General features: G+C 41.5%; 1 protein-coding gene across 16 annotated transcripts in view; it reads right to left on the reverse strand.

The window, feature by feature from the left end:
- The window catches only part of FNBP1 (formin binding protein 1), a 191,824-nt gene that overhangs the window by 127,050 nt on the left and 39,042 nt on the right, over positions 1–25,732 (reverse strand). For all 16 annotated transcript variants that reach the window (XM_063432408.1, XM_063432406.1, XM_063432419.1 and 13 more), the window contains exon 2: positions 17,659–17,774. In XM_063432408.1, coding sequence (XP_063288478.1) covers positions 17,659–17,774 — 116 coding nt within the window. The remainder of the gene's footprint in view (positions 1–17,658; positions 17,775–25,732) is intronic.

Here is a 25,732-nt window from a genome sequence, read left to right on the forward strand (position 1 = left end):
AAAACATCTTCTATCACTTACCTGGGTCCAGCGCCGATCTTTCTTGGCGCTGGCTAGAGTCCGCCTTCTCTCCACCCTCGCAATGGCTTTCAATGCTTTCCTATGGGGTTTTGGGTGAAACTGAACGTCCCCATGCATAGCGTGAGGAAGTCCAGCGTTAGTTAGGCGACAAAAAGTTGCCTTGCCCGGCAGTTCCTCTAGTCCTTGCCTGGTAGGCATTATTGCAATAATTACCTGCTATGGGTTTAAGGGACTTGGGACAGTGCACCCAGACCACTTCAATGAGCTGAAGTGGTCTGGGTACCTATAGTATCCCTTTAATCAAACACAGGATCCTCCAGTAGGCTCTAGCAGGCAATCAGCTGAGCAGGAAGCAAAACCAAAAAAAAATCTAAATTAAACACACTGTGCAATAAAGAAAGTTTAAAAAGTAGATTTATTTTAAAATGAAGGACAACATAAACAAAGTGATGAAACTCCTTAAAGGTAGAGAAATGAGCAGTGAGTCTGCAAAGGTGTGATCTCAGCAATTGTAGCCTCTTGAGTTTAACCAATTATCTAACCAATCCATGAAGTAACAGGACCTGTTGTCTGCATGAAATTCAAGATGGTGTAACCACTTTAATTCTTCAAAGTGTCAACTTCTAATGAAATATGCACTTCTTGCAAAATGAAAAAGAGGACACACTCTTCACACAAAGTATTTTAAAAAGCCCTGTGGACCCCTGCGACCGGGTGTGGCAAACCTAGCCACTTTAGGTCATATTTCGAAAAATATTACAAGAAGTGGAGCGACATTTAGGTGATAAACCCCTTCCCACATGCAACAAAGATTTAGACAAAGAATGAATACTTATACTTTTCAATGGATAGTAGTCACACGATCAGATTCATATGTTTGCAAGTATAAAAAAGAGAATTAAGATAGTAATAGTGCAGATCTGTATATATGATGTATAAATTGCACCTTTCATACAGTGCTACTCAACAGATTTGTACACTTAAAATTTTTAATCATAAAACGTAATGAGGCCATTACGTCCTGACGAAGCAGTCTGAACGGCGAAACGCGTAGACGACGTCAACACGCACGGAAAGTGGGAGGAGCCAAGCGTAAGCCGGGAAAAATTTGAATGGCGATTGCAATAGAGAGGATCAGCTGGCAATATGGACTCCATTTCATACCTCGCCTGACTAATCTCGTATGAGACATCTCCCAGTGTGGGAGAGCGTGTTTGTGAGTCACGGGTACATATACCGTTGCACTCACCACCATATCTAGAAAGCAGTCATCTGTTTACTAATTTTGTTTCATTTAACTGTTGTGCACCTTATATTTTTTAATGATTTATGTATAGATTGATTTTATGATTAAAAAATTTAAGTGTACAAATCTGTTGAGTAGCACTGTATGAAAGGTGCAATTTATACATCATATATACAGATCTGCACTATTACTATCTTAATTCTCTTTTTATACATGCAAACATATGAATCTGATCGTGTGACTACTATCCATTGAAAAGTATAAGTATACCCATTCCTTCTTTGTCTAAATCTTTGTTGCATGTGGGAAGGAGTTTATCACCTAAATGTCGCTCCACTTCTTGTAATATTTTTCAAACTATTTATATTGTGTGGTGAAGGGAACACATTGACGTGTTGAAGCTGGAATATATATTAATTTTGTACATATAGAAAAGAAAAGAAAGGAACACTATGGAGTGGATCAAGTCCACACCTAGATTCCTGAGGGGTTACAGAGATATCAAGGGGCATGGACCCCAAGTATTTGTAGAGGAAAAAGACTAGAGTGAAATAGTAGCACCAATAAAGATGAAACAGTTGGGCGTCTATTTCACCAAATGATATCTCTAAATTTAAATAAAAGTAAAAATAATTATGGGATATACCCTTTATTTAGCCGCTTACAGACAAAACAAATAAACAGTGTAACAATGGTGAAACACTCGTGTACAGTGAAAGTGAATTAAAAGCTGGGTGGATGCAATTTGGATAAACCCCAATAGTGGTAGGGGTGGTGAAGAAAGATATCTGAGATATAGTATTAAGTACAGAATACGGTATATAGTATATTCTATATTTTAGGTCAGATATTTTTCCCCCCTTAACCCTTTATGCATAAAGGGCTTAAGTATATATCCTGGCTATTAAACGTAGAGCTAAGGTTCCTAACCAGAGATTCTAAAAGTAGATACATATAATCAGGACCAGACACATATAGTCCCTGTATAGTTATTTAGTGTCCGTCCAAGTTTCAGTTCGTTATATAGAATCTATAGTGAGCTGAAAGGGAGTGTTCACATAGAGTGTCACTCTAAATTTACAGCAAAGTGGTAAAACGTGTGGAACTGCTCAATCGATAAGGGCAGAAGTCGATATCCATTAGTCTATAGATGTCTCTAATGGATAGGAGATAGAAACATACACACCAAATGTCACCAGGTTAGGATGTCTCCAAGGCAGACTAAGAATTCATCTAGTAGCCTACTATCCTACACCACATGTTACCAGGTAAATATGTCTCAAAAGCAGACTTAGTCCTAATCTGGTAACCTATATAGAATAGAGGTAACCTGGTCCCAGGCAACCTTTGTAGTTAATTAGGTCGGGATGCAGTTTTGAAGTCCTGCTAAACAGCTGATAATACAGGGTAGGTCTGTGGGATTTATATACAGCACACCTATATCGAGGTTCCCCCAAGGGGATCAACAGAAATATTGGTTAAATATATGTATATCAATTGGGAGTGTGTAAGTCGGTCAGTTCAGTTCTTATATACACTTAGTTAAACTGCTGCTTCGAGGCAGCCTGCCGCTATATTGTGCAAGAAACCAGTCCAACTGACCATAGTAGTAACCCCCCTCCCCTCCGATCTGACTCATAGGTGAATTCAATTACATAAGGTCGACTACTATTTCAAAGCCGCCCAGCGTTCACATACGTCCCACCAACTGTCTAGCTGACTAAAGAGGTATAAGCTGCCTCAAAAAACAGTTTTATTCATAGTATAAAATTATTAACTGCAGAGCCGCCTATTTCTAAGAACTGCCTGGACTGGGTATTACTGCGGCTGCTGTTAGGGAGATAGCTTAGCAGACTCTGGTCCAAGCGCCATCACCTAATCACCCAATCCATAACAGTCCATAGCAGAAAACGACTTCCCCCCTCATAGAGTTAGCCAAAAAACATCCCCCAGTATTAAAACGAAATCCGGCAAAACGCTCGACGCGCGTTTCGGCGTGCTCACACGCCTTTATCAAGAGCTACTGGCACAGCTGAGAGGAAGTGAATATAAACCGAGGTGAGTCCCGCCCACCTCACGGTGTCTACCAATCAGTACGGTTGTAGACTAGCCGGGGGCGGGGTCACACTTCGATATACATATTCATTACTCATAGACTCCTTCATTGGAGAATCACATGTCTCCAGCATATCGGTTCCGTTAGCGGTCACCATGGTGACGTGAATAGCTTCGTAGTGTGCGCGCGCAATATCTCATAGCCGCACACAATCCTAAAGTTTAAAACCACAGTCCCTATAATCGATCTCCATTTCATTTGCCATGAAGCAGGCAAAATAGTTGAACTAACTTTCAATCGTTATGGGAAATTTATCCTCAGAGTAGATCTACTTATTTAGTAGGGGAATCTCAGCTGTAATGACCTTACGTATTTTATCATTTATTTACATGTATTGACTGGTATAGTAGGTTGGTGACCATACTATCTTGTTTCATTTGTCCAATTAATGGACTCAATTGTACATCAAGCTACCTACATGTTCTATAGTCATTATCTTGGTATTTTGGACCTGTGCCAAGTATAGGGTATATATAATACAAAATTATTATATATAGATCAAAAAAATTATAATTGTAAAAAGACAATATATACAGGTAACAGTTTGTTCTTAACAAGGTCATCTTGGATTTTGAACTCAATGAAACTTAGTCTGCATAATATTAATGGTGAGCTTTAGCTTTAAGATACACTATACACATCAGTAACCCACTCTAGCGAATGACTTCCTGTGTGGAAGCTCTCTGATGAATCCTATTGAGAACAGACCTCTTGCTGTATTCCGAGATAATTACAGCTGAGATTCCCCTACTAAATAAGTAGATCTACTCTGAGGATAAATTTCCCATAACGATTGAAAGTTAGTTCAACTATTTTGCCTGCTTCATGGCAAATGAAATGGAGATCGATTATAGGGACTGTGGTTTTAAACTTTAGGATTGTGTGCGGCTATGAGATATTGCGCGCGCACACTACGAAGCTATTCACGTCACCATGGTGACCGCTAACGGAACCGATATGCTGGAGACATGTGATTCTCCAATGAAGGAGTCTATGAGTAATGAATATGTATATCGAAGTGTGACCCCGCCCCCGGCTAGTCTACAACCGTACTGATTGGTAGACACCGTGAGGTGGGCGGGACTCACCTCGGTTTATATTCACTTCCTCTCAGCTGTGCCAGTAGCTCTTGATAAAGGCGTGTGAGCACGCCGAAACGCGCGTCGAGCGTTTTGCCGGATTTCGTTTTAATACTGGGGGATGTTTTTTGGCTAACTCTATGAGGGGGGGAAGTCGTTTTCTGCTATGGACTGTTATGGATTGGGTGATTAGGTGATGGCGCTTGGACCAGAGTCTGCTAAGCTATCTCCCTAACAGCAGCCGCAGTAATACCCAGTCCAGGCAGTTCTTAGAAATAGGAGGCTCTGCAGTTAATAATTTTATACTATGAATAAGACTGTTTTTTGAGGCAGCTTATACCTCTTTAGTCAGCTAGACAGTTGGTGGGACGTATGTGAACGCTGGGCGGCTTTGAAATAGTAGTCGACCTTATGTAATTGAATTCACCTATGAGTCAGATCGGAGGGGAGGGGGGTTACTACTATGGTCAGTTGGACTGGTTTCTTGCACAATATAGCGGCAGGCTGCCTCGAAGCAGCAGTTTAACTAAGTGTATATAAGAACTGAACTGACCGACTTACACACTCCCAATTGATATACATATATTTAATCAATAATTTAACCAATATTTCTGTTGATCCCCTTGGGGGAACCTCGATATAGGTGTGCTGTATATAAATCCCACAGACCTACCCTGTATTATCAGCTGTTTAGCAGGACTTCAAAACTGCATCCCGACCTAATTAACTACAAAGGTTGCCTGGGACCAGGTTACCTCTATTCTATATAGGTTACCAGATTAGGACTAAGTCTGCTTTTGAGACATATTTACCTGGTAACATGTGGTGTAGGATAGTAGGCTACTAGATGAATTCTTAGTCTGCCTTGGAGACATCCTAACCTGGTGACATTTGGTGTGTATGTTTCTATCTCCTATCCATTAGAGACATCTATAGACTAATGGATATCGACTTCTGCCCTTATCGATTGAGCAGTTCCACACGTTTTACCACTTTGCTGTAAATTTAGAGTGACACTCTATGTGAACACTCCCTTTCAGCTCACTATAGATTCTATATAACGAACTGAAACTTGGACGGACACTAAATAACTATACAGGGACTATATGTGTCTGGTCCTGATTATATGTATCTACTTTTAGAATCTCTGGTTAGGAACCTTAGCTCTACGTTTAATAGCCAGGATATATACTTAAGCCCTTTATGCATAAAGGGTTAAGGGGGGAAAATTATCTGACCTAAAATATAGAATATACTATATACCGTATTCTGTACTTAATACTATATCTCAGATATCTTTCTTCACCACCCCTACCACTATTGGGGTTTATCCAAATTGCATCCACCCAGCTTTTAATTCACTTTCACTGTACACGAGTGTTTCACCATTGTTACACTGTTTATTTGTTTTGTCCGTAAGCGGCTAAATAAAGGGTATATCCCATAATTATTCTTACTTTTATTTAAATTTAGAGATATCATTTGGTGAAATAGACGCCCAACTGTTTCATCTTTATTGGTGCTAATTTTGTACATAGTACATCATCAATTTGTAATTAAATACGGGCTATATTTAATTTTTGCCCTTATATATAAATTGTACAATTTAGCGCTCCGAGAGTACTTAACTTTTTACTTTAGGTCATATTGCAGAACATTTAAAGGTTGTCTGAAATAGCTGTGTTAACCTGGTGTAAGAATGTATTCGTGGGTTTTAGAATAGAGAGCATGCATAGGCTAACAGCCGTGAATAAAATTGTCAGTTAACTCCTGGAGCCGTGAATAAAGTTGACTCCCTGAACTGTGTTTCGTCTGGTTACTGGGGGATTTGGGATATTGCCTTCTTTTCCAGCGCTTTACTTTGGATTACCTTCTATACCAGCGGAGATCTTGGGATTTAATATTGCAGCTCCACTACAATTGGTGGCAGCGGTGGGATTCGAACCGCACAGCAGAACGTCATTCGGCAGATTTGGCACGAATAAAGAGAAAGGAACAGCAATTTGTGGAGACCCCAATTCACATGAGAACCAGAATTGAAGGGTATGTGAATTTACCCGAACAGATGGTGAATGGGGACGGATTATACACGCTTGAAACGAGCTACATTAAAGGAGCTATTAGAAGCAAGGGGAATCATTGCCAGTAACAAAGCCAAAGCCATTTTTGTTGCTGAACTCATGGAGGGAGACAGAGCAGCGGCTGCTGCAGCACCTCCAATGGAGAATACACAGACAGAGTTTAAAAAAGAGCTCAAGAGCCGGCTGGCATTTTTCCCAGGGACGCCCCCTACAGAAAAAGTGGAACGGATAATGGCCGACGTGCACGAGTATTTAATGGCCAAGCAACAAGCCACCCAGAAATCCAGAGAGGGGTCTCCAACACCGCTCAACATTGTCCAGGGAAAGCCCAAAATTCCCTACCACGCGTTAAAAAATTATGTGGACACAGAGGACATTGATGGATACTTGCAAAACTTCAAGAGGTTATGTCAATTGCATGACATCAGCGCAGCCGACCAGGTACCCCTGCTGGCAGGCAAGTTATCAGGCCAGGCAGCCGAGGCCTACCGCACCATGCCAGATGAGGACAGCAGGGACTACCATAAAGTGAAGTAGGCCATCATGACCAGGTATGCCATCACGCGAGAGGCGTACCGTCAACAGTTTCGGGAACTGTGCAAACAGGACCGAGATTCACACGGAGTGGGCACACCGTCTGACCAGGGCTGCCAAGGGATGGATACAAGCAGCTCGAGCCACTACCGTGGAAGACATGCTGCAACTGCTGTTATTAGAAAAGTTATTTCAAGGACTAAACCCAGACCTACAGAATTGGTTAAGGGACCGGAAACCACGTACCTTAACCGAAGCAGCACAACTGGCAGACGAGTACCAAGATGCCAGGAGGGCACAACGGACGCAGTCACGTCCCACTCTCGGGACCACCGCACCACTTCCAGCTACCGCCACCACACCATCACCTCGTCCAGGAGGGGGAAACTATCAACCGCCACCCAGGTAGAACAACCGTTCTTCTATACGCTGTCACACATGCAAACAATGGGGCCACATGGCGAGAGAGTGTACCCAGAACCAGAGCCGCCAAGCATGGAGCCAGGTACGGCAGAATCCAGCACCAAGAGCAGCCGCCCACCGCTACCAAGCGGAGCCAGCAACCCAGGAGATACTTTTTAATCAGACCGAAGAGCTCCTGGGGATACTACACAATGTGATGTCGGTACAAGTCACAGACAACAGGCAACAGCGGTTCGCTTATGGATCTACCGCCCCTCTTCCAGCAGTGACCACTTCGGCCCATCCACGACCAGGGGTAAGCAACAACTCGTACCCTCCCAGGTACAATACACGACCGCCAACCCGTTGCTATACCTGCAACCAGCAAGGACATATTAAAAGAGATTGCCGACGGAACAGGAACCGACCAACCTGGCATAACCAGGGGCCACCACCCCATAACCGAGCTGCGGTACACTGTTACCAAAAAGAACCCTTTGTCCCACGACAGCCATATCTGTAGAAGAACCCCTGGGAACCCTGCACGAAGTGAACCCCATACAAGCCGCCTCAGACAACCGACAGGGGCACCGCCAGGTGGTACACATGGAGGGAAAGAGTATACAAGGATTATGTGACTCTGGTCCGGAATCATCTGGTTCCAAAGAACAATCTCACTGGGGACTGTGTGGCCGTACGAGTGGCAGGGGGAGCAATTTACAAAGTCCCCACTGCCAAGGTACATTTGGATTGGGGAGTGGGGCATGGGAATGTGGAGGTGGGGGATTATGCAGGATTTGCCAGCTGATGTGATCTTGGGCAACGACTTGGGGGAGCTCACATCCGCCTTTTTTCCCAACCCACCGTCCAAGAAGCATACCCTGTTGTTACTCGACAGCAGGCCTACACCACGGCTCCATCCGATCACTCCGAGGATCAGGTAGCGTGGCCAGTTATACTGCAGGGAACAGACCTTATTGGTATCGCCCAGACGGGCACAGGGAAAACATTAGCATACCTACTTCCAGGTTTTGTTCACCTGGACCTTCAGCCGTGTCCTAGAGATCAGCGTGGGGTGGGCCCTTAAAAAGCTGCAACCCTATTTGTATTGGTAGTACTCCGGACATCCCCAAGCCGATCCGTTGGGATCAGACTGTGTATGCCGGCTTGGTTCTGGGGGAGCATTGTGGCAAACCTAGCCACTTTAGGTCATATTGCAGAACATTTAAAGGTTGTCTGAAATAGCTGTGTTAACCTGGTGTAAAAATGTATTCGTGGGTTTTAGAATAGAGAGCATGCATAGGCTAACAGCCGTGAATAAAATTGTCAGTTAACTCCTGGAGCCGTGAATAAAGTGGACTCCCTGAACTGTGTTTCGTCTGGTTACTGGGGGATTTGGGATATTGCCTTCTTTTCCAGCGCTTTACTTTGGATTACCTTCTATACCAGCAGAGATCTTGGGATGTAATATTGCAGCTCCGCTACACCGGGTACCAGCAGCCATGTTTTGCGGCCATGGCCCACGGGTCAAACTGCCGGGGCCGCACGTTCAAGGGGCCCATCCTGTTAGGGCCACCCGATGGGTATGGATTTCCAGGGGGGCCCCTTGTGATGAGATCACTGCTGGGAAGAGGTGACTGCCCCAGTCACTCCTCCCAGCTATCAGAGAGCCGCACGGGAGGACTCCCATCAACCTGAGCCACCACTGGACCCCAGGGAAAGTCACCCTCCTGCACCTAAAAGGTAGGAAACAAGAGGGTGACTTAAACATTTTGTATATGTGTGTGTGTGTGTCTGTGTCTTTGTATGTCTGTCTGTGTCTTTGTATGTCTGTCTGTGTCTTTGTATGTATGTCTGTCTGTGTCTTTGTATGTATGTCTGTCTGTGTCTTTGTATGTATGTCTGTCTGTGTCTTTGTATGTATGTCTGTCTGTGTCTTTGTATGTATGTCTGTCTGTGTCTTTGTATGTATGTCTGTCTGTGTCTTTGTATGTATGTCTGTCTGTGTCTTTGTATGTATGTCTGTCTGTGTCTTTGTATGTATGTCTGTCTGTGTCTTTGTATGTATGTCTGTCTGTGTCTTTGTATGTATGTCTGTCTGTGTCTTTGTATGTATGTCTGTCTGTGTCTTTGTATGTATGTCTGTCTGTGTCTTTGTATGTATGTCTGTCTGTGTCTTTGTATGTATGTCTGTCTGTGTCTTTGTATGTATGTCTGTCTGTGTCTTTGTATGTATGTCTGTCTGTGTCTTTGTATGTATGTCTGTCTGTGTCTTTGTATGTATGTCTGTCTGTGTCTTTGTATGTATGTCTGTCTGTGTCTTTGTATGTATGTCTGTCTGTGTCTTTGTATGTCTGTCTGTGTCTTTGTATGTCTGTCTGTGTCTTTGTATGTCTGTCTGTGTCTTTGTATGTCTGTCTGTGTCTTTGTATGTCTGTCTGTGTCTTTGTATGTCTGTCTGTGTCTTTGTATGTCTGTCTGTGTCTTTGTATGTCTGTCTGTGTCTTTGTATGTCTGTCTGTGTCTTTGTATGTCTGTCTGTGTCTTTGTATGTCTGTCTGTGTCTTTGTATGTCTGTCTGTGTCTTTGTATGTCTGTCTGTGTCTTTGTATGTCTGTCTGTGTCTTTGTATGTCTGTGTCTTTGTATGTCTGTGTCTTTGTATGTATGTCTGTCTGTCTGTCTGTATGTGTGCCTGTCTGTCTGTTTGTATGTGTCTGTGCGTATGTATGTGTGCCTGTCTGTTTGTATGTGTCTTTGTATGTATGTGTGTTCTGTCTGTCTGTCTGTCTGTCTGTATGTGTCTGTGCTAGGGATCGACCGATTATCGGTTTTACCGATATAATCGGCCGATATTCGGTATTTTCGGCAATATCGGTATCGGCCAATAGGGATACCGATATTGCCGATAATACCAACCAGGACCGCCAGGCTCATTACAAGCCCGGCGGTCCTGGGGGGGCGGGCAGCAAGCGTTTACTCACCTCCCAGCAGCTCCTCCAGCTCCCCAGTGTAAATCTCGCGAGACCCGCGGCCAGCTCTGACGGCCGCGGGTCTCGCGAGATTTACACTGGGGAGCTGGAGGAGCTGCTGGGAGGTGAGTAAACGCTTGCTGCCCACCCCACTCTCCCCCAGCTAAGCAAATGCCACTGGACCACCAGGGATTAACATATCCCCCCTCCCTGGCAAGGCAACAAGCAGGGAGGGGGGACAACAATAAATAAATAATAATAATTCAATATATATAAAAAAAAAAATTAATATAAAAAAAGTTTTAATAAAAAATGCCCCCTCACACACATACACTATTATTATACACATACACTACACAAACACACTGTGTATATAATTCAGTGTGTTTGTATATATAATGCACACTACACAAACACACTGCATTATATACACACACTGCATTATATACACACACACTATACAAACACACACACTGCATTATATACACACACACACACTGCATTATATACACACACACACACACACTATACAAACACACACTGCATTATATACACACACACTATACAAACACACACTGCATTATATACACACACTATACAAACACATACTGCATTATATACACACACACACTGTATTATATATACACACACTATACAAACACACACTGCATTATACATACACACACTATACAAACACACACTGCATTATATACACACACTGCATTATATACACACACACTGCATTATATATACACACACTATACAAACACACACTGCATTATATACACAAACACTATACAAACACACACTGCATTATACACACACACACTATACAAACACATTGTATTATATAAACACTACACAAACACTGCATTATATAAACATTACACAAACACACTGCATTATATAAACACTGCATTATATACACAGTGTGTTTGTGTAGTGTGTTTATATAATTCAGTGTGTGTTTGTGCAGTGTGTTTGTGTAGTGTGTTTATATAATGCACACTACACACACACACACACACTCTGCATTATATACACACACTATACAAACACACACACACACACACTACATTCACTATACACACACTACACAAACACACACACTACACAAACACACACACTTTGCATTTAGTATATACAGCATTCACTTTACACACACTGCATTCACTTTACGCACACTACCCACACACTACACAAACACTCTGCTTTCATTATATACACACTAGACAAATACACACTGCATCCACACCACACACTACACAAACACACTGCATCCACTACACACACACTGCCTCCACTACACACACACTGCCTCCACTACACACACACTGCCTCCACTACACACACACTGCCTCCACTACACACACACTGCCTCCACTACACACACACTGCCTCCACTACACACACACTGCCTCCACTACACACACATACACAGCTCCCCTGTCTAAACACACTGCATCCACTACACGTGGCATGTATATTTTGTGCATTTACCTTTAGAAATAGTTTTTTATTTTCCAAAATGGTAAATGTACAGAATATCGGCAAATTATATCGGCTATCGGCCTGAAAGTTCACAGAATATCGGTATCGGTATCGGCTCTAAAAAATCAATATTGGTCGATCCCTAGTCTGTGCGTATGTATGTATGTGTGCTTGTATGTATGTGTGTTTGTCGGGGGTGGGGGGGGAAGGGAGGGAGAGGCCCATGGATCAGTTTTGCACCAGGGCCCCATGGATTGTGTGTATGCCACTAGTCTGGACTATGTCCCTTTAGAACATATGGGGGGGTGGGAGCACGAGTATGAGATCAAAATACTCTTAAGAGTGTGTGGATCAGTGCAAAATAGGCAGGATATGTAACATGTATATTTAATATTCATAAAGGGACAAGGCAGCAATTTTTAAAGAACAGAGCTTTAAAAATTTCCCTTGCCAAAAAAACGGTATGACAATTAAGGCGAATAACATGTGCTTACAAAGGAAATAATCGAATGGCAGAATATTACAATAAAATATAGACTTTGGTTGATTGATTGTTTGTAAAGGTTAGTATAATTATTTACTCATTAGAGACTGGTGTTTGACGTACAGAAAGGAAGCTCAGAAAAACACACACACACACGAAATGGTACACGTAACAAAGTGAGAATGCACTTACAATTTGTACATGTATAAAAGTCTTTAATTGAAAATATGAAAATACATTTAGGGAACAAGTAAATTCCTTTCCCAGTGCCTTCAGGGTCATTTCCTCTTAACTATTTCACATTTTGTCTTTCATAATGGCTAAGTTATACAAACCTCAAATATACTCTGACCTCTCACTTCTCCTTGAATTTTGTCAAAAAGTGTTTAAACACTGGTAGTTTTCTTATACACAAAAATTAGACTGAATGCATGCAAGACATTTTATGTTAAAGCATTCAGGTTGATTGCTTAAGGCAATACAAAGAAGTACAAAGCTATTCTACAACTGCAATGTTTTACTGTGAAGGGCTATGGGTGACAAGAGACAATGCACCCAGGCCACTTCAATGAGATGAAGATATTTGGATGCCTATAGTATCACTTTAAAGGGTTTGCTGTATTGGTAATGATTAGATCACAATAACCAGTTTTGCAATTGTTTGCCCTATTACCTGGGTCCCACCGGGTACATGATGCCTTCTCCCTGCCGGCTTTGACAGCCATTCATTGGCTAAGTGCATCACAGACCACTCTCACCCAATAAATGGCCCTCTGTGCCTAGAATTTACAAGTATGCACAGAATTGAAATTAAACTATAATGATGACGCTACCAGAGATGGAGTTAAACCTCAGGCAGCAAAGATGTATGTGCAGGGCTCCTTAGTAAAACCCTGTATATTCAAAATCCAGGCACTATGACCACTTCAAATCATTGAAATGTTTTATGGCGCTTGAAGTAACCCTTTAAACATTGCAAGTACACCCATAATACCATTTTGCACCACACCTCTAGCAGATCTCAGACTGACAGCCATTAAAGGCACTTCCTCATTGTAGACTTTCAATTATTCAACGTCTTCACATTTGGCAACATCATGCACAGCAAGATGCTGCCAAACAATAAAAATGCTTTTCATAGAGAAGCACTGGCTTCAATGTTTTACTCTTAGAAGCTTTGGCTTGAACTGGGCTGGAGTTCATGTAATCAGCCTTAACATATTTATTACAGTTTAACGAATGATCTAGAAGAGGAGAAGCAGCTCCCTGACAGAGACTGTCAATGCTGGATAAAAGATGAGTAAAACCAGTGTTTTCTATTTTAAAAGGGGAGTTTCAGATTGTGGGAACACTTTATCATTAAAAATAAATACGGCAATGTAGTCTTTCGTCTAACATGCAGGTAGAAATACAGTCACCCGCATGTCAGGAGATCTGGTCCAGGGCAGTTCAGGGCTGAGGAGAATGTGTTGAGAATTGCAGTGTGACAGAAAGAAAAGGGTTGGGAGAATGCAAACAGAACAACTGCAGGGTGTACATCTCCAAAGAATGTCTCTGGACACCCAGGTTGAAAAGTATTCAGTTTGTGTGACTGGATTACTGACACATTGCTTTGCTATGAGTTCTCGGCTAGCTTATAACCTCAATCAAGGGAAGGAACCTGGCTCTTAGTTTACATTCAATTAAAAATTGTATACACCTGTGGTGGCTAGCAGGGAGCTCTCCAGCTACTTTAGGACTACAATGCCCATGATCATCAGCCTATCACACACCTTTTCTTTTTGGATGCTGGCAGGTCATCAATGAACATGCCGTTCAACAGCAACCAGAACGCAGCCTCCGCTGGTTAAAGGGACACTATAGTCACCAGAACAACTACAGCTTATTGAATTTGTTCTGGTAAGTATAATCATTCCCTTCAGGCTGTTTGCAGTAAACACTGTCTATTCAGAGAAAATGCAATGTTTACATTACAGCCTAGGGATACCTCCACTTGCCGCCACTCATATGGCTACTAGAGGTGCTTCCTGGGAGAGACATTCAGTGTCTTCACCCTCTGCGTGGAGACACTGAACATTCCTCATAGAGGTGCACTGATTCAATGCATCTCTATGAAGAGGTATTGATTGGCTAAGCCGGTGTTTGGCTTGTGCTGGCTCTGCCCCTCATCTTCCTCCTTGACAAGCTCAACCAATCCAATGCTTTGATTGGCATTGATCAACACATCTGATGGTGTCAGCCAAGCAGGCAGATCAGGGATAAAGCCAGCAGCAGACTGGAATAAAAATAAGATTTTACTATATTTAGGGGGGCAAGATAGTTATTTTAACACTATAGGGTCAGAAATAAATGTTTTCTTCTTGAGGGAGCCCTCCCCAGATTATGAAGTGAGTGAATTCTGTTTTCAATAAGATTGCTGAACGTATAGGATTTTGTGGGTCATATGCTTGAGATATTGTAAACACTAATAAATGAAGATGAATGAATGAAACAGATGGGCGAGCCAACAAAACCTGTGGCATAGGTTATAACCTTCCTGAATAGCTTGGTCATACTTTCCATGAATTGATCTAGATAATGAAACAAGTCATGTGAGATCTCTGCAGCTATAGGTAAATATAGCTTCCTACGTGATGCATTTGAGCAGGGAAATGGGGTTGTATCTGCATTGATATTTACAAAAAGGAGCATAGGGGTACCATAGGGCTTGGAGTGCCCCTTTAAAAGAAGATCTCATACCGTTTAGTGGAAAGACATTGACAAGGTTATATAGCAAAGTGAGAATTCCAAATGAATTTCAAAATTAAGGTCAAAATAGCCAAACTTGAAAAATTATTTTAATCAATTATGCTGACACTTCCGACGACTTTGGCCTTAAATGTGAAATCAATTTGAATTCTCGCTTTAGTAAGTAACCATGCAAGAAACTAAGGTACATCGTTACATCCACACTAGTATAATACTTCATAGGAGCAAAGTATCCATGTGCCATCGGCTGTGTGACATTATTACAGACATTCAGGCCAAATATATATTACATATAGCAAGGTATATAGCAGCATACGGCTCTGATCCACAAAATGTTAGACAGTGTGTCTTCACAAGAACATGAGGAGGTCATCAGAAGCTGAATGAGACACTAGAATAACTACCCTATATCAACAAGACAAAAATAAAATGTGTCCCTGACAAGTCTTGCATTCACCCGGCAAGCAGTGCATATGTTGCTATGAAACAAAAGGTACATAAACTCAAACAACAATGCAAGCTATTTTAGGTCGAGGTCACAGTATGTATAACCAAAAACAATCTCCAGCAACATGATGGAGATCTGCATGTAGAGCTGTATTTCTGGAAGCATTCTATGTGATATTGGTGTGTAATTAGCATTCCATGAGAACTTAAAAGGGCCCTGGAGCGCTAAAACCCTGTACAGCAAAAAGATTAACCCTAACAAAGCAGAAGGTTAATATTTCAAACTAATGCTTACATTCCTTTCACAAACCCGCTGACACATGCAAACAGATATTTATTTATGGTGAATAAACTCTAGGAGAAACATTGCAACAATTATACATTTTGGGAATTCATTTAAAGGGACAGTTTAGGCTCCATAACAACTTAATCTAACTTACGTTGTTATGGTGCCAGCAGGCCCCTGGGTGCATTCATACCGCAAGCGGTTAAACCGCTCTCAAGCAGTTAATCTCAAAGTTGCCTCTAATGCCGATCTCAAGTCTTGCCAAGCAGCTTCTGGTTGTTATGATGCCTGGAGTGTTGAAGCGGTCATTGTGCCTGGGGTGTTCCTTTAAGTAATTTTGACTACAAATGTTTTGAACTCCATAACAAAAGTGGAGTGCAAAGTTGACATGCCCACCTGCATGAAAGAATATCTGCATCAACCTCTGCTACGCGAGAAACCCAGATAATTAAAGGGACACTCCAGGCACAGATACAATCATGTATTTGATAGATTTTGGCTTCATTAATAGGCTGTATTTTTTGCATGCTCAAAAATTTTGAGTTTTTGCATAAAATAAATAAATGTGCTGCAGAGTGCTGCATCATAAACCTGCCTCTTTAGCCAAACCCCTTCACTCCAGAAATATACTTCTTTATGAAATACATGCATACAGCTCAGCCACTGACAGCACTGAATGATCTTAAAAACAACCTGCATTAGAAGGAGAAGATACCCAGGGAGGCATATGTTAAGGATATCACTACCTGTTTTAGTTTATCTGACTGTCTGCAGACAGGCTGTGAATTAAAAGCAACTTACTCAGTGTTGTTGGGATAATACAGGATATTAAAGGGAAACAATAGTGCCAGGAATACAAAGCTGTATTCCTGGCACTATTGTTCCCCATTCCTCCCCCCTCCTTCGCAAACCTTCCAATTTAGTGAACCTTTGGTTTTAGAATCGTTTTTCATGCCTTACATTTTTAGTGACAAGAAAGAATAAAAATAAACAAGCATGCCTTTAAAATAAGCAATTATTTTACTTTATTTAGAAGGGTTTTTCGGAGCACCAAACCAATACAGTTCAATGTAGTGGTTAAGCAGCCAAGAACCTAAGAGTACCATCCAAAGGATTTTATGTCAGTGATAATGCGGAACTGTAAATATATATTGACTGATATGGGGATCCTGTGTTTTTTTGTTAAATTCTTTATTTTATTTGTGCTCAGATTAACGGCAAGCTTGCAGAGCCACAACAGCCACTGCAAGCATAGTCAAAGCATTTCAAGTTGCGGCACATTAGACAGCACAAATTTATATCATTTGAGATTATATCCGCAGAGACATCCGCAGATTGTAGGGGATCCTGTGATTTAGTAGAAATGCTCCCAAGTGGATTCACAAATAAATAAATACATAAATAAATAAATAAATAAAGGTAGAAGGCGGACATAGACTTTAAGTGCTCACTTTGCTTGGAGTTCTCCTTTAATAATTGGTGGCAGAGCAATGCGGAGTCATTGTGCAGATCAGTGAATTCTCTCAGCTGTGTCTCGTGATGACTGGTATCCAAGTTGCACAACGTATAAGCCAATTTGGCAGCTAAATCACAATGCTTAGTGGCAAAACTCAAGGGGGATTTTCTTTTGTTTAACACACCAATCCCCAAAGACAAACTCTTAGCAGCAGAAATCCCCAAAGTACTTTGGTGTTTGTGTCACATGCCAATGTCCAAACAAATCTATACATTTATGATTGTAAATAAACTTACCGGAGCTGTTTTGCATAACCGATTTCGATCTCTGTTCTCTCCTTAACGAACTTTATATATTTCTCCAGCACTTCAATGCCCCACTGTGTGTGTTTCTCTAAGTTATCAAACTGATCCTACAATAGCAAAAAGAGCAAGAAAAAAAAAAAAACATTAGTGTCTGATGTGAAAAGCTGAATGAATACATCCTCAGAGTTTACTAATGCCAAGAGAGCATTGCCAAGAAAACCGTTTTCATTTTATGCAACCTTGGGCAATATATTGGAATTGTACTTTAATGACACCGTTAATCTCATATAGAAATGCTTGACACCTCGTGTCTTAATACATGGTTTATTTAGTGCATATAATTAGAAGAAAAAAAAAAAAACACATTCACAAAGTTTTGCCTTACTTGGGGTATGCCTGTACAATTTTAAATCTGAGTTGCAGGGGAAATATTTCTGAAATGGTTATGGAGCAACATAAAACAATGTTAGATGACTACGGGTTACATTGCAGCTAGATAAGAAGTGCCATATGTGGGAGGTGTTATATATATATATATAAATATATTGATCCCCATCATGGAGGGTAGGTAATATTCAATCAACAATTTGATACATTGCTGGAACTGTTGACTACATTAAAGCAGGGGAAGTCACACAAATGATAGCCACATTTGTATCTAAAATAAGTAAATTATTTAAATCAAGCAGTTTCTATAAAATGAGATGGATTTATACTTGACTTAATAGTAAAGAAAGGGTTATTCGGACCCCTCCAAAAGCTAGGAACATCAGGCAGCAAACAAGCAGACTGAATGTCCTTGAGCGTCCTGGCATTCTCCTTTCGTATACACAGTTCCCTTTCAACAGTAAGAAACTGTACATGTTTAAACCACATGTCACAAACTAACACATACTACATCAAGAAACGTATCTGACAGTTCAAGCAGACCCCACAGATCGAGAATCCCTAACATTAGATAAACTGATATGACCTGGACACCACTGCAGCAAGACATTTCCACACATACAGTAAAGAATGAAGTCACAAAGGTCCATCATGCATTAACCGTTTAAAGACCATTCAAGTGAAAATGGTTCCTTTTAGATTGTAAGCTTGTTAGCGCAGGACCCTCTTCAACTACTGTTCTGGTTCATGTCAAACATGTTTTGTTAGCATTAAATGTTTGTTCTTATTTACCTAGTGTACTGTGCGGCTCAATATGTTGGTGCTATATAAATAATTGTACTTTTACGTTTAAAGAGGGAGTACTGAGTGGGTCATAACGTCTGAAAGAAAGAAAGTGGATGTCCCTCTATTACAGATTCCTGTAATAATGGTGATCTAGTCAACAAGTTGATTCTAGTTAACCCCAGAGGTGGTCCTGGGCTACCAATCAGTCACAGTATGCTTTATATTTACCATGGTAAGCCAGTGTATTATACTCTGTGAACATGGGTGGACTACAAATCAAGTAGGAACACAGCAGATCAGGCCGATCCATTGAGATGCAGACTTGCATTCTAGGACGTAAACCAAAAACACTGTGATAGCTCAGTGATGATGTTCTTCCGTACCCTCCAGTGAACTACACTATCCAAGTCTTTATATTGGCTAAGCATAAAAAAAAATTATTTGGTAGCCAGGAAAAGCCATCACACTGTTCCCAGCATCTTCAATATTAAATACTATAGGCACCAGAACAACTACAGCTTAATGCAGTTGGTCTGGTGAGTATAGTCAGTTTTCAGAGAAAAGGCAGTGTTTACATTACACCCAAGGGACACCTCCAATGGCCACTCCTCAGATGGCTAATATAGGTGCTTCCTGGCTCAGTGCTGCACTGACTGGAGACACTGAACTTTCCTCATACAGATGCATTCATTCAATGCATCTCTATGAGGGGATGCTGATTGGCCAGGGCGGCCTTTAACTCTGGCTGACATAATCAGAATTGAAACAATGGGAAAGCATTGTAATTGGCTGAGATTTTACTATATTTAGGAGGGCAAGGGGAGGCAAGGGTGGCTAGATAGTGTTTTTAACACTCTAGTGTCAGGAATACATGTTTGTTTTCCTGGACCTATACTGTTACTTTAAAGAAAATGCATACAAGCAATTTGTCAAGCATAGTTTAGCTACAGAGCAGTTCCAATCATCTTATGTGTTGAATGGAACTGTTGTTTAGGACAAAGTATATGAACCGTCAAACTTCAGATAGCACTATTCATAAGCTGCCCAGTAACAGGAACATATGATGTGGACCCAAGAAAACAAGGTGGATCTGGGAGCAAAATTAACCATAGGCTCAGTAGTGTAAATTACACACTTAAAACAAACACTGCAAACACAATTGGCTATAAATGAAAAATACTACACTAATCAGCCACAATATTAAAACCACCTGCCTACCGAACATCATGTACATACCCCTCACATGGTCAAAACAGCTCTGATGCATCAAGGCATGGGCACCGGAGCAAACTGTACTGCACTAGGTGTTCTGACACCTCTCTATCATGGCCAGCATTACGTTTTTTAGCAGTTTGAGCTACGGTAGCTCTCCTAGGGCCAGACGGGCTAGCCTTTGCTCCCCACGTGCATCAATGGGCCTTGGACGCCAATGACGGTTTCCAGTTCACCGGTTGTCCTTCCTTGCACCACTTTTGGTAGGTTCTAACCACTGCATGCTGGGAACACCCCACAAAACTTGCCGTTTTGGAGATGCTCTTACCCAGTCGTCTAGCCCAGTGTTTCCCAGTATTACCCAGTTTTGTCTAAGGTGTTTTTTCTTTTTTTTTTCTAAAAACACCTTAGACAAAACTGGGTAATCCTTAAAGGACCACTCTAGGCACCCAGACCACTTCAGCTTAATGAAGTGGTCTGGGTGCCAGGTCCAGCTAGGGTTAACTAATTTTTTTATAAACATAGCAGTTTCAGAGAAACTGCTATGTTTATCAATTAGTTAAGCCTTCCCCTATTTCCTCTAGTGGCTGTCTCACTGACAGCCGCTAGAGTCGCTTGCGTGATTCTCACTGTGAAAATCACAGTGAGAGCACGCAAGTGTCCATAGGAAAGCATTATGAATGCTTTCCTATGTGACCGGCTGAATGCGCGCGCAGCTCTTGCCGCGCGTGCGCATTCAGCCGACGGGGAGGAACGGAGGCGGAGAGGAGGAGGAGAGCTCCCCGCCCAGCACTGGAAAAAGGTAAGTTTTAACCCTTTTCCCCTTTCCAGAGCCGGGCGGGGAGCTCTCCTCCTCCTCTCCGCCTCCGTTCCTCCCCGTCGGCTGAATGCGCACGCGCGGCAAGAGCTGCGCATGGGGGCACCCTCAGGGCACTCTAGTGCCAGGAAAACGAGTATGCTTTCCTGGCACTAGAGTGGTCCCTTAAATCCTGGACTGGTAGGTGTGCCTTGAGGACTGGGTTGGGAAACACTGGTCTAGCCATCACTATTCGGACCTTGTCAAATCACTCAGATCTTTTTGCTTGCCTATTTTTCCTCCTTCCAAAACATGAAATTTATGAACAGACTGTTCACTTGCTATCAATGTTATTCACTTTAACTGTCAATGGTTTTAATGTTGTGGCCGATCAATGTATATCTTGTGAGCAATGACCCTAACAGAAATTCAATAACAAGGATTGTTTTATTCAACCTGCATAAAAACAATTAACACCAGAATGAAGCTTTCAGGCCCAGTACCAACACTGCTTATATCTCTTCAGTGATAGACAGATTGATTGCAGATTGGCTGATAAGGAAAATCACATTCTACTTGCTGCACTGATAGTTGCTATGTACAACTAAAACTAGAAGCTGCAAGGAAGAACAAAGGAGCTAGCATAATTTTGCTCCTGCAACCCTCTATTTAATCAATGTAATAGGTGTGCAGACATCCACACAGCAATGATCAAAAATATATTCTGGACCATAGACTACTTCTTCATCACTTAGACCCTAAAAGTGAAGTCTAATTTTATGCGAGAATAAAGTGGAAAAAGTCTCCTCCTCCACTATTTTTCCAGACTTGGCTACTTTGGCCTAGAATCTGGAATTCTCCTATATTTGCATTCTTATCACCATACCTCTACAAACCCCTGGTGCACATTATCTGTGGTGACCCCCTCGAACGCTCCCTAATGTAATGGTTCTTGCTGGCAACTGGTGTGTGTCAGAATCAGGTTTATACGTGAATCTGGAACATTTGTTCTTATGTGCAAATCGCTCTAATTTCAGCTGTAATGTTATGTAACCTTTCTTGCTGCTTTAACATTTATTAAATGGGTTAAACGTTACTCAAAGCACCATCACCACATCAGTGCTTTGAAGTGATCATGGTTCATAGAGTCTGAACATGCGTTACAGTTTGAAATGCAGTACATTTAGAAATATTTTATATTGCTGCCATAGATGTAACTTCACCTCCATCAGGGTTATCAGTCAGCCCAGAACAAGAGTTTTGGTCTGACTAGTGCCAATTCTGAGCAAACTCGATCAAACTCGATCAACAAGAGGACATAGTCTTAAATTAGAGGGGCAAAGGTTTAAAAATAATATCAGGAAGGATTACTTTACTGAGGGGGTAGTGGATGCATGGAATAGCCTTCCAGCTGAAGTGGTAGAGGTTTACACAGTAAAGGAGTTTAAGCATGCGTGGGATAGGCATGAGGCTATCCTAACTATAAGATAAGGTATTTAGAAAATTGGGCAGACTAGATGGGCCGAATGGTTCTTATCTGCCGTCACAATCTATGTTTCAAACTCTCAGCCAATGAAAGACCAGCAAGATCGGAATCAGACATCAAGTTCTGCAGAAACCAGGTGCCCATCACCTGACAGAGGAGGCTTGATGCCTGGCGGGACTCCGATCGGAGGCAAACCTTTGCAAAATGGCATGCTCCGACTTTCTGCTCTGCTGCCATTTAGCTGGGGGCACCTCATGATGGCTCCAAGTCAACAAAGTAATCTTAAGCCATCTTCTCACCAAAACGGTCAAAACTTCACAAACTGTTCCCCACCCTGATAAATGCACACTTTAGTAGATAGAACCACTCACATGTACTAGAGCCGTGATCAGGCTCTATTATAATATGTTTCAGGGTGCCCCCTTCAGAGGCTTTGGATAGAAGAGGAGTCTCCAACACAACAGCACGACAATGAATCAGTAAAAAAAAAAAAAAAAGTTTTTATAGTTTAAAATTAATATTAAAAACAAAATAAGAAAAGGGCAAGGACCGCCAAAAACTAATAACAAATGGTGAAATAAAATGAATAAATATCACCAATAATAAGCTTTCCAAATGCACAACACACTTCAACCAACAGGTTTTAATCAGGTACATACAGTAACCATTCCCAATACCAATATTTATATGGTCCATTTGATTAATTCATCCCTTCCTACAGGTGTTCAGTCTTATTCCACGTCATGTGACCTCCAGGGTCAAAGGGTGCACTTCCATCTTCTATGCAAGTCTGAATCACTGGAGTTCTAGACCAGAGCTCGACAAATCCCTGGCGCCAGGTCGCCATGGCAAATAAGAATTTTGTTCTGGCGCCTGAAATTGGTCAGCCTATAGACACCAACTACTACATTAAGCTGAAGTGGTTTTGGTGACTATAATGTTCCTTCAAAAATTTTAGTTTTGTCGCTGGAAAAAAAAAAACTGACTCCTAACTTTCTTAAAGCACAATAAAGGGTCAGCGCTAATTAACCCGATAATAAAACATAGGCAGCAACCCTATACAAGGGATCCCTCTAAGCCCCTGGGGTAGGGCTGCGCCACAACAATTGCAGTTAAACAGTAAAAAAAAGTCCAGATGAGTATAGAACTTGTATTTAGTCCCAAAATACTTATTATAACGTAGATCTTTTGAGCCAGAAGACTTTGATATGGTTTATCAAACATCCATACATATATATAGAGAGGAGATAAAAGCAGGACAGGCCAATAGTGCAATATGTCTGGTATTATGAATATAATAAAAAAAATATCTAAATTACATTCAAGTCAGCTCTAGCGTGTATAGCATACAGCGGTACAATCCCCACTTATAGGATATGACATCAGTGTTCTCAAAGGTGAGGATATCAGGAACCCAGAGAGAGAAAATAAAAAAGGCAACAATTATGCTCTCAATAAAATATGAACAATCAATAAAATATAATAAAATAATACTCACAAAAGTAAAGCAGACTCACTGCTCTATGTTGACAGTGTCGGTGGTATGATCCCCACCTGTGATTCTTTGGAGTAGGAAATAGTTGATGCCAGGTAGTATGTAGAGAACAAATATTTTAAAGATAATGGCACAAATAACAAACGTAGTGACCAAAATCTATTTATTAGTTAAAAAAACAATTAAATTACATCCAAGTGTGTTTCACCAATAGGCTTTATCAATGGAGTAAAAACATACAGCCTGGCCTCATATGGTTTATATAGGTATAAAACAAATTAAAATTGGCTCCAAAATGTAATCTTCCAATACTAAATCAGTATGTGTTTGCATACAAATAACAACACACAGAATTGTTGTGGGAAAACTCAAAAATGATGAGAGGACAAATACATTTCATATGTGGTATCTCAATCCAAAATGTGGCAGACTACTATGCCAACACTTGAGGATACCCTAAAATATCTACACACAAGCTATGTTTCCACCCTGAACCGATCCACAAAATAAGTGTGCCTTAAGGCTAAACAAGCTTTGAAGCACTTTGTAGCCCTAAAAGCACAATCTAAATTAGACCATCAAATAAATCACTGTTTAGTAGATATACCCTCAAGGAATACACCAGCTTGTGCACATGCACATCTGATATCTAATTCTGGAGATGCTGGAGACCCTGGTCTGATGTCTGTGACGGAGAAGCAGGTGTGCTCAAATAGACAATGCCTGACACTTCCATTAATTCAAGGTAGCTAACGAAAGGGGGAAGCAAACCTCCCTGGTTGTCTGACTGATAGCCAGAGTGATGTACCATAATTTTATTATATCAAGCAGAACTTAACAAATTTGCATGGAATCAAGGTGCCAGCTAAAAAAGTTAGGAGCCAGGTTATTCAACATCAAAAATGCAATTCTTAAAGGGACACTATAGTCACCAGAACCACTACAGCTTAATGTCTATATCCTGTCCCTGCACACTTTACAATGAAAACAATGCCTTTTTGGAGTAAAAGCAGTGTTTACATTGCTGCCTGGTAACATCTCTAGTGACAGTCACTCAGGTGGCCTCCAAAGGTGCTTCCTGGGTCAGTGCTGCACAGTGTGCAGTACCTACGTTCAGCATTGAGACGCTTAATGCTACCATAGAGATGCATTGAGTTAATGCATCTCTATGAGGAGATACTGATTGGCACAGTATGGTGTTTTGCCGTGCATGCTCAATAGCCTCCAAATGCTTTCCTTTGACTGGAATCATCAAGACTGATGATCTCAGCCATGAAGGTGGGGCCAGCTTGGGAAAAAAAAGAGGAGTAAAAACACCCTTCACGCACTGTTTATTGATGCTGGGGCCAGAGTGAAGTCATATTCCAGCTCCCAACATCACATTCGGTGCGCCAGGGAGCAGTTCACGCTCCCTGGCTGCCTCCGTTCTTAGTCTGCAGGGCACCTTGGGGGCTGAAAAGCTGGACAAGCACCCAGGTGCCAGGACATAATTTCTAGTTGACATGGCGCCTGGGATTTGTCGAGCCCTGATTATAAAGTGCTGATTTCTAATTTTAGCTGGGGTTAAAATAGAATACTTCTCACCCACTTTGAATAAAGTCTATTTGATGTTCTAATAAATTGGATTTCCCTTGTAATTTGTACAATTCTCAGTACAGTGAAAAACTTGAATAGTGACTGTAACTTTATATTATTTACACATTTCATATTGAACTTTACCCTCATTCTATTCACCATCCTTAAAGATTGGTAACCTTCAGCAGACCAGACCAGGAGACGTGGACTACATTTCCCATGATGCATAATCACCCGACTTGCTGGTGGGAAATCATGAGCTGAAACTAAGGTGTACAGTCACCACTGTCATTACAAACCATTCATTAAGACTGCATGGAGAAACACT

The sequence above is a fragment of the Pelobates fuscus genome, chromosome 9 (genome assembly GCF_036172605.1).
Source record: "Pelobates fuscus isolate aPelFus1 chromosome 9, aPelFus1.pri, whole genome shotgun sequence".
Taxonomy (NCBI): domain Eukaryota; kingdom Metazoa; phylum Chordata; class Amphibia; order Anura; family Pelobatidae; genus Pelobates; species Pelobates fuscus.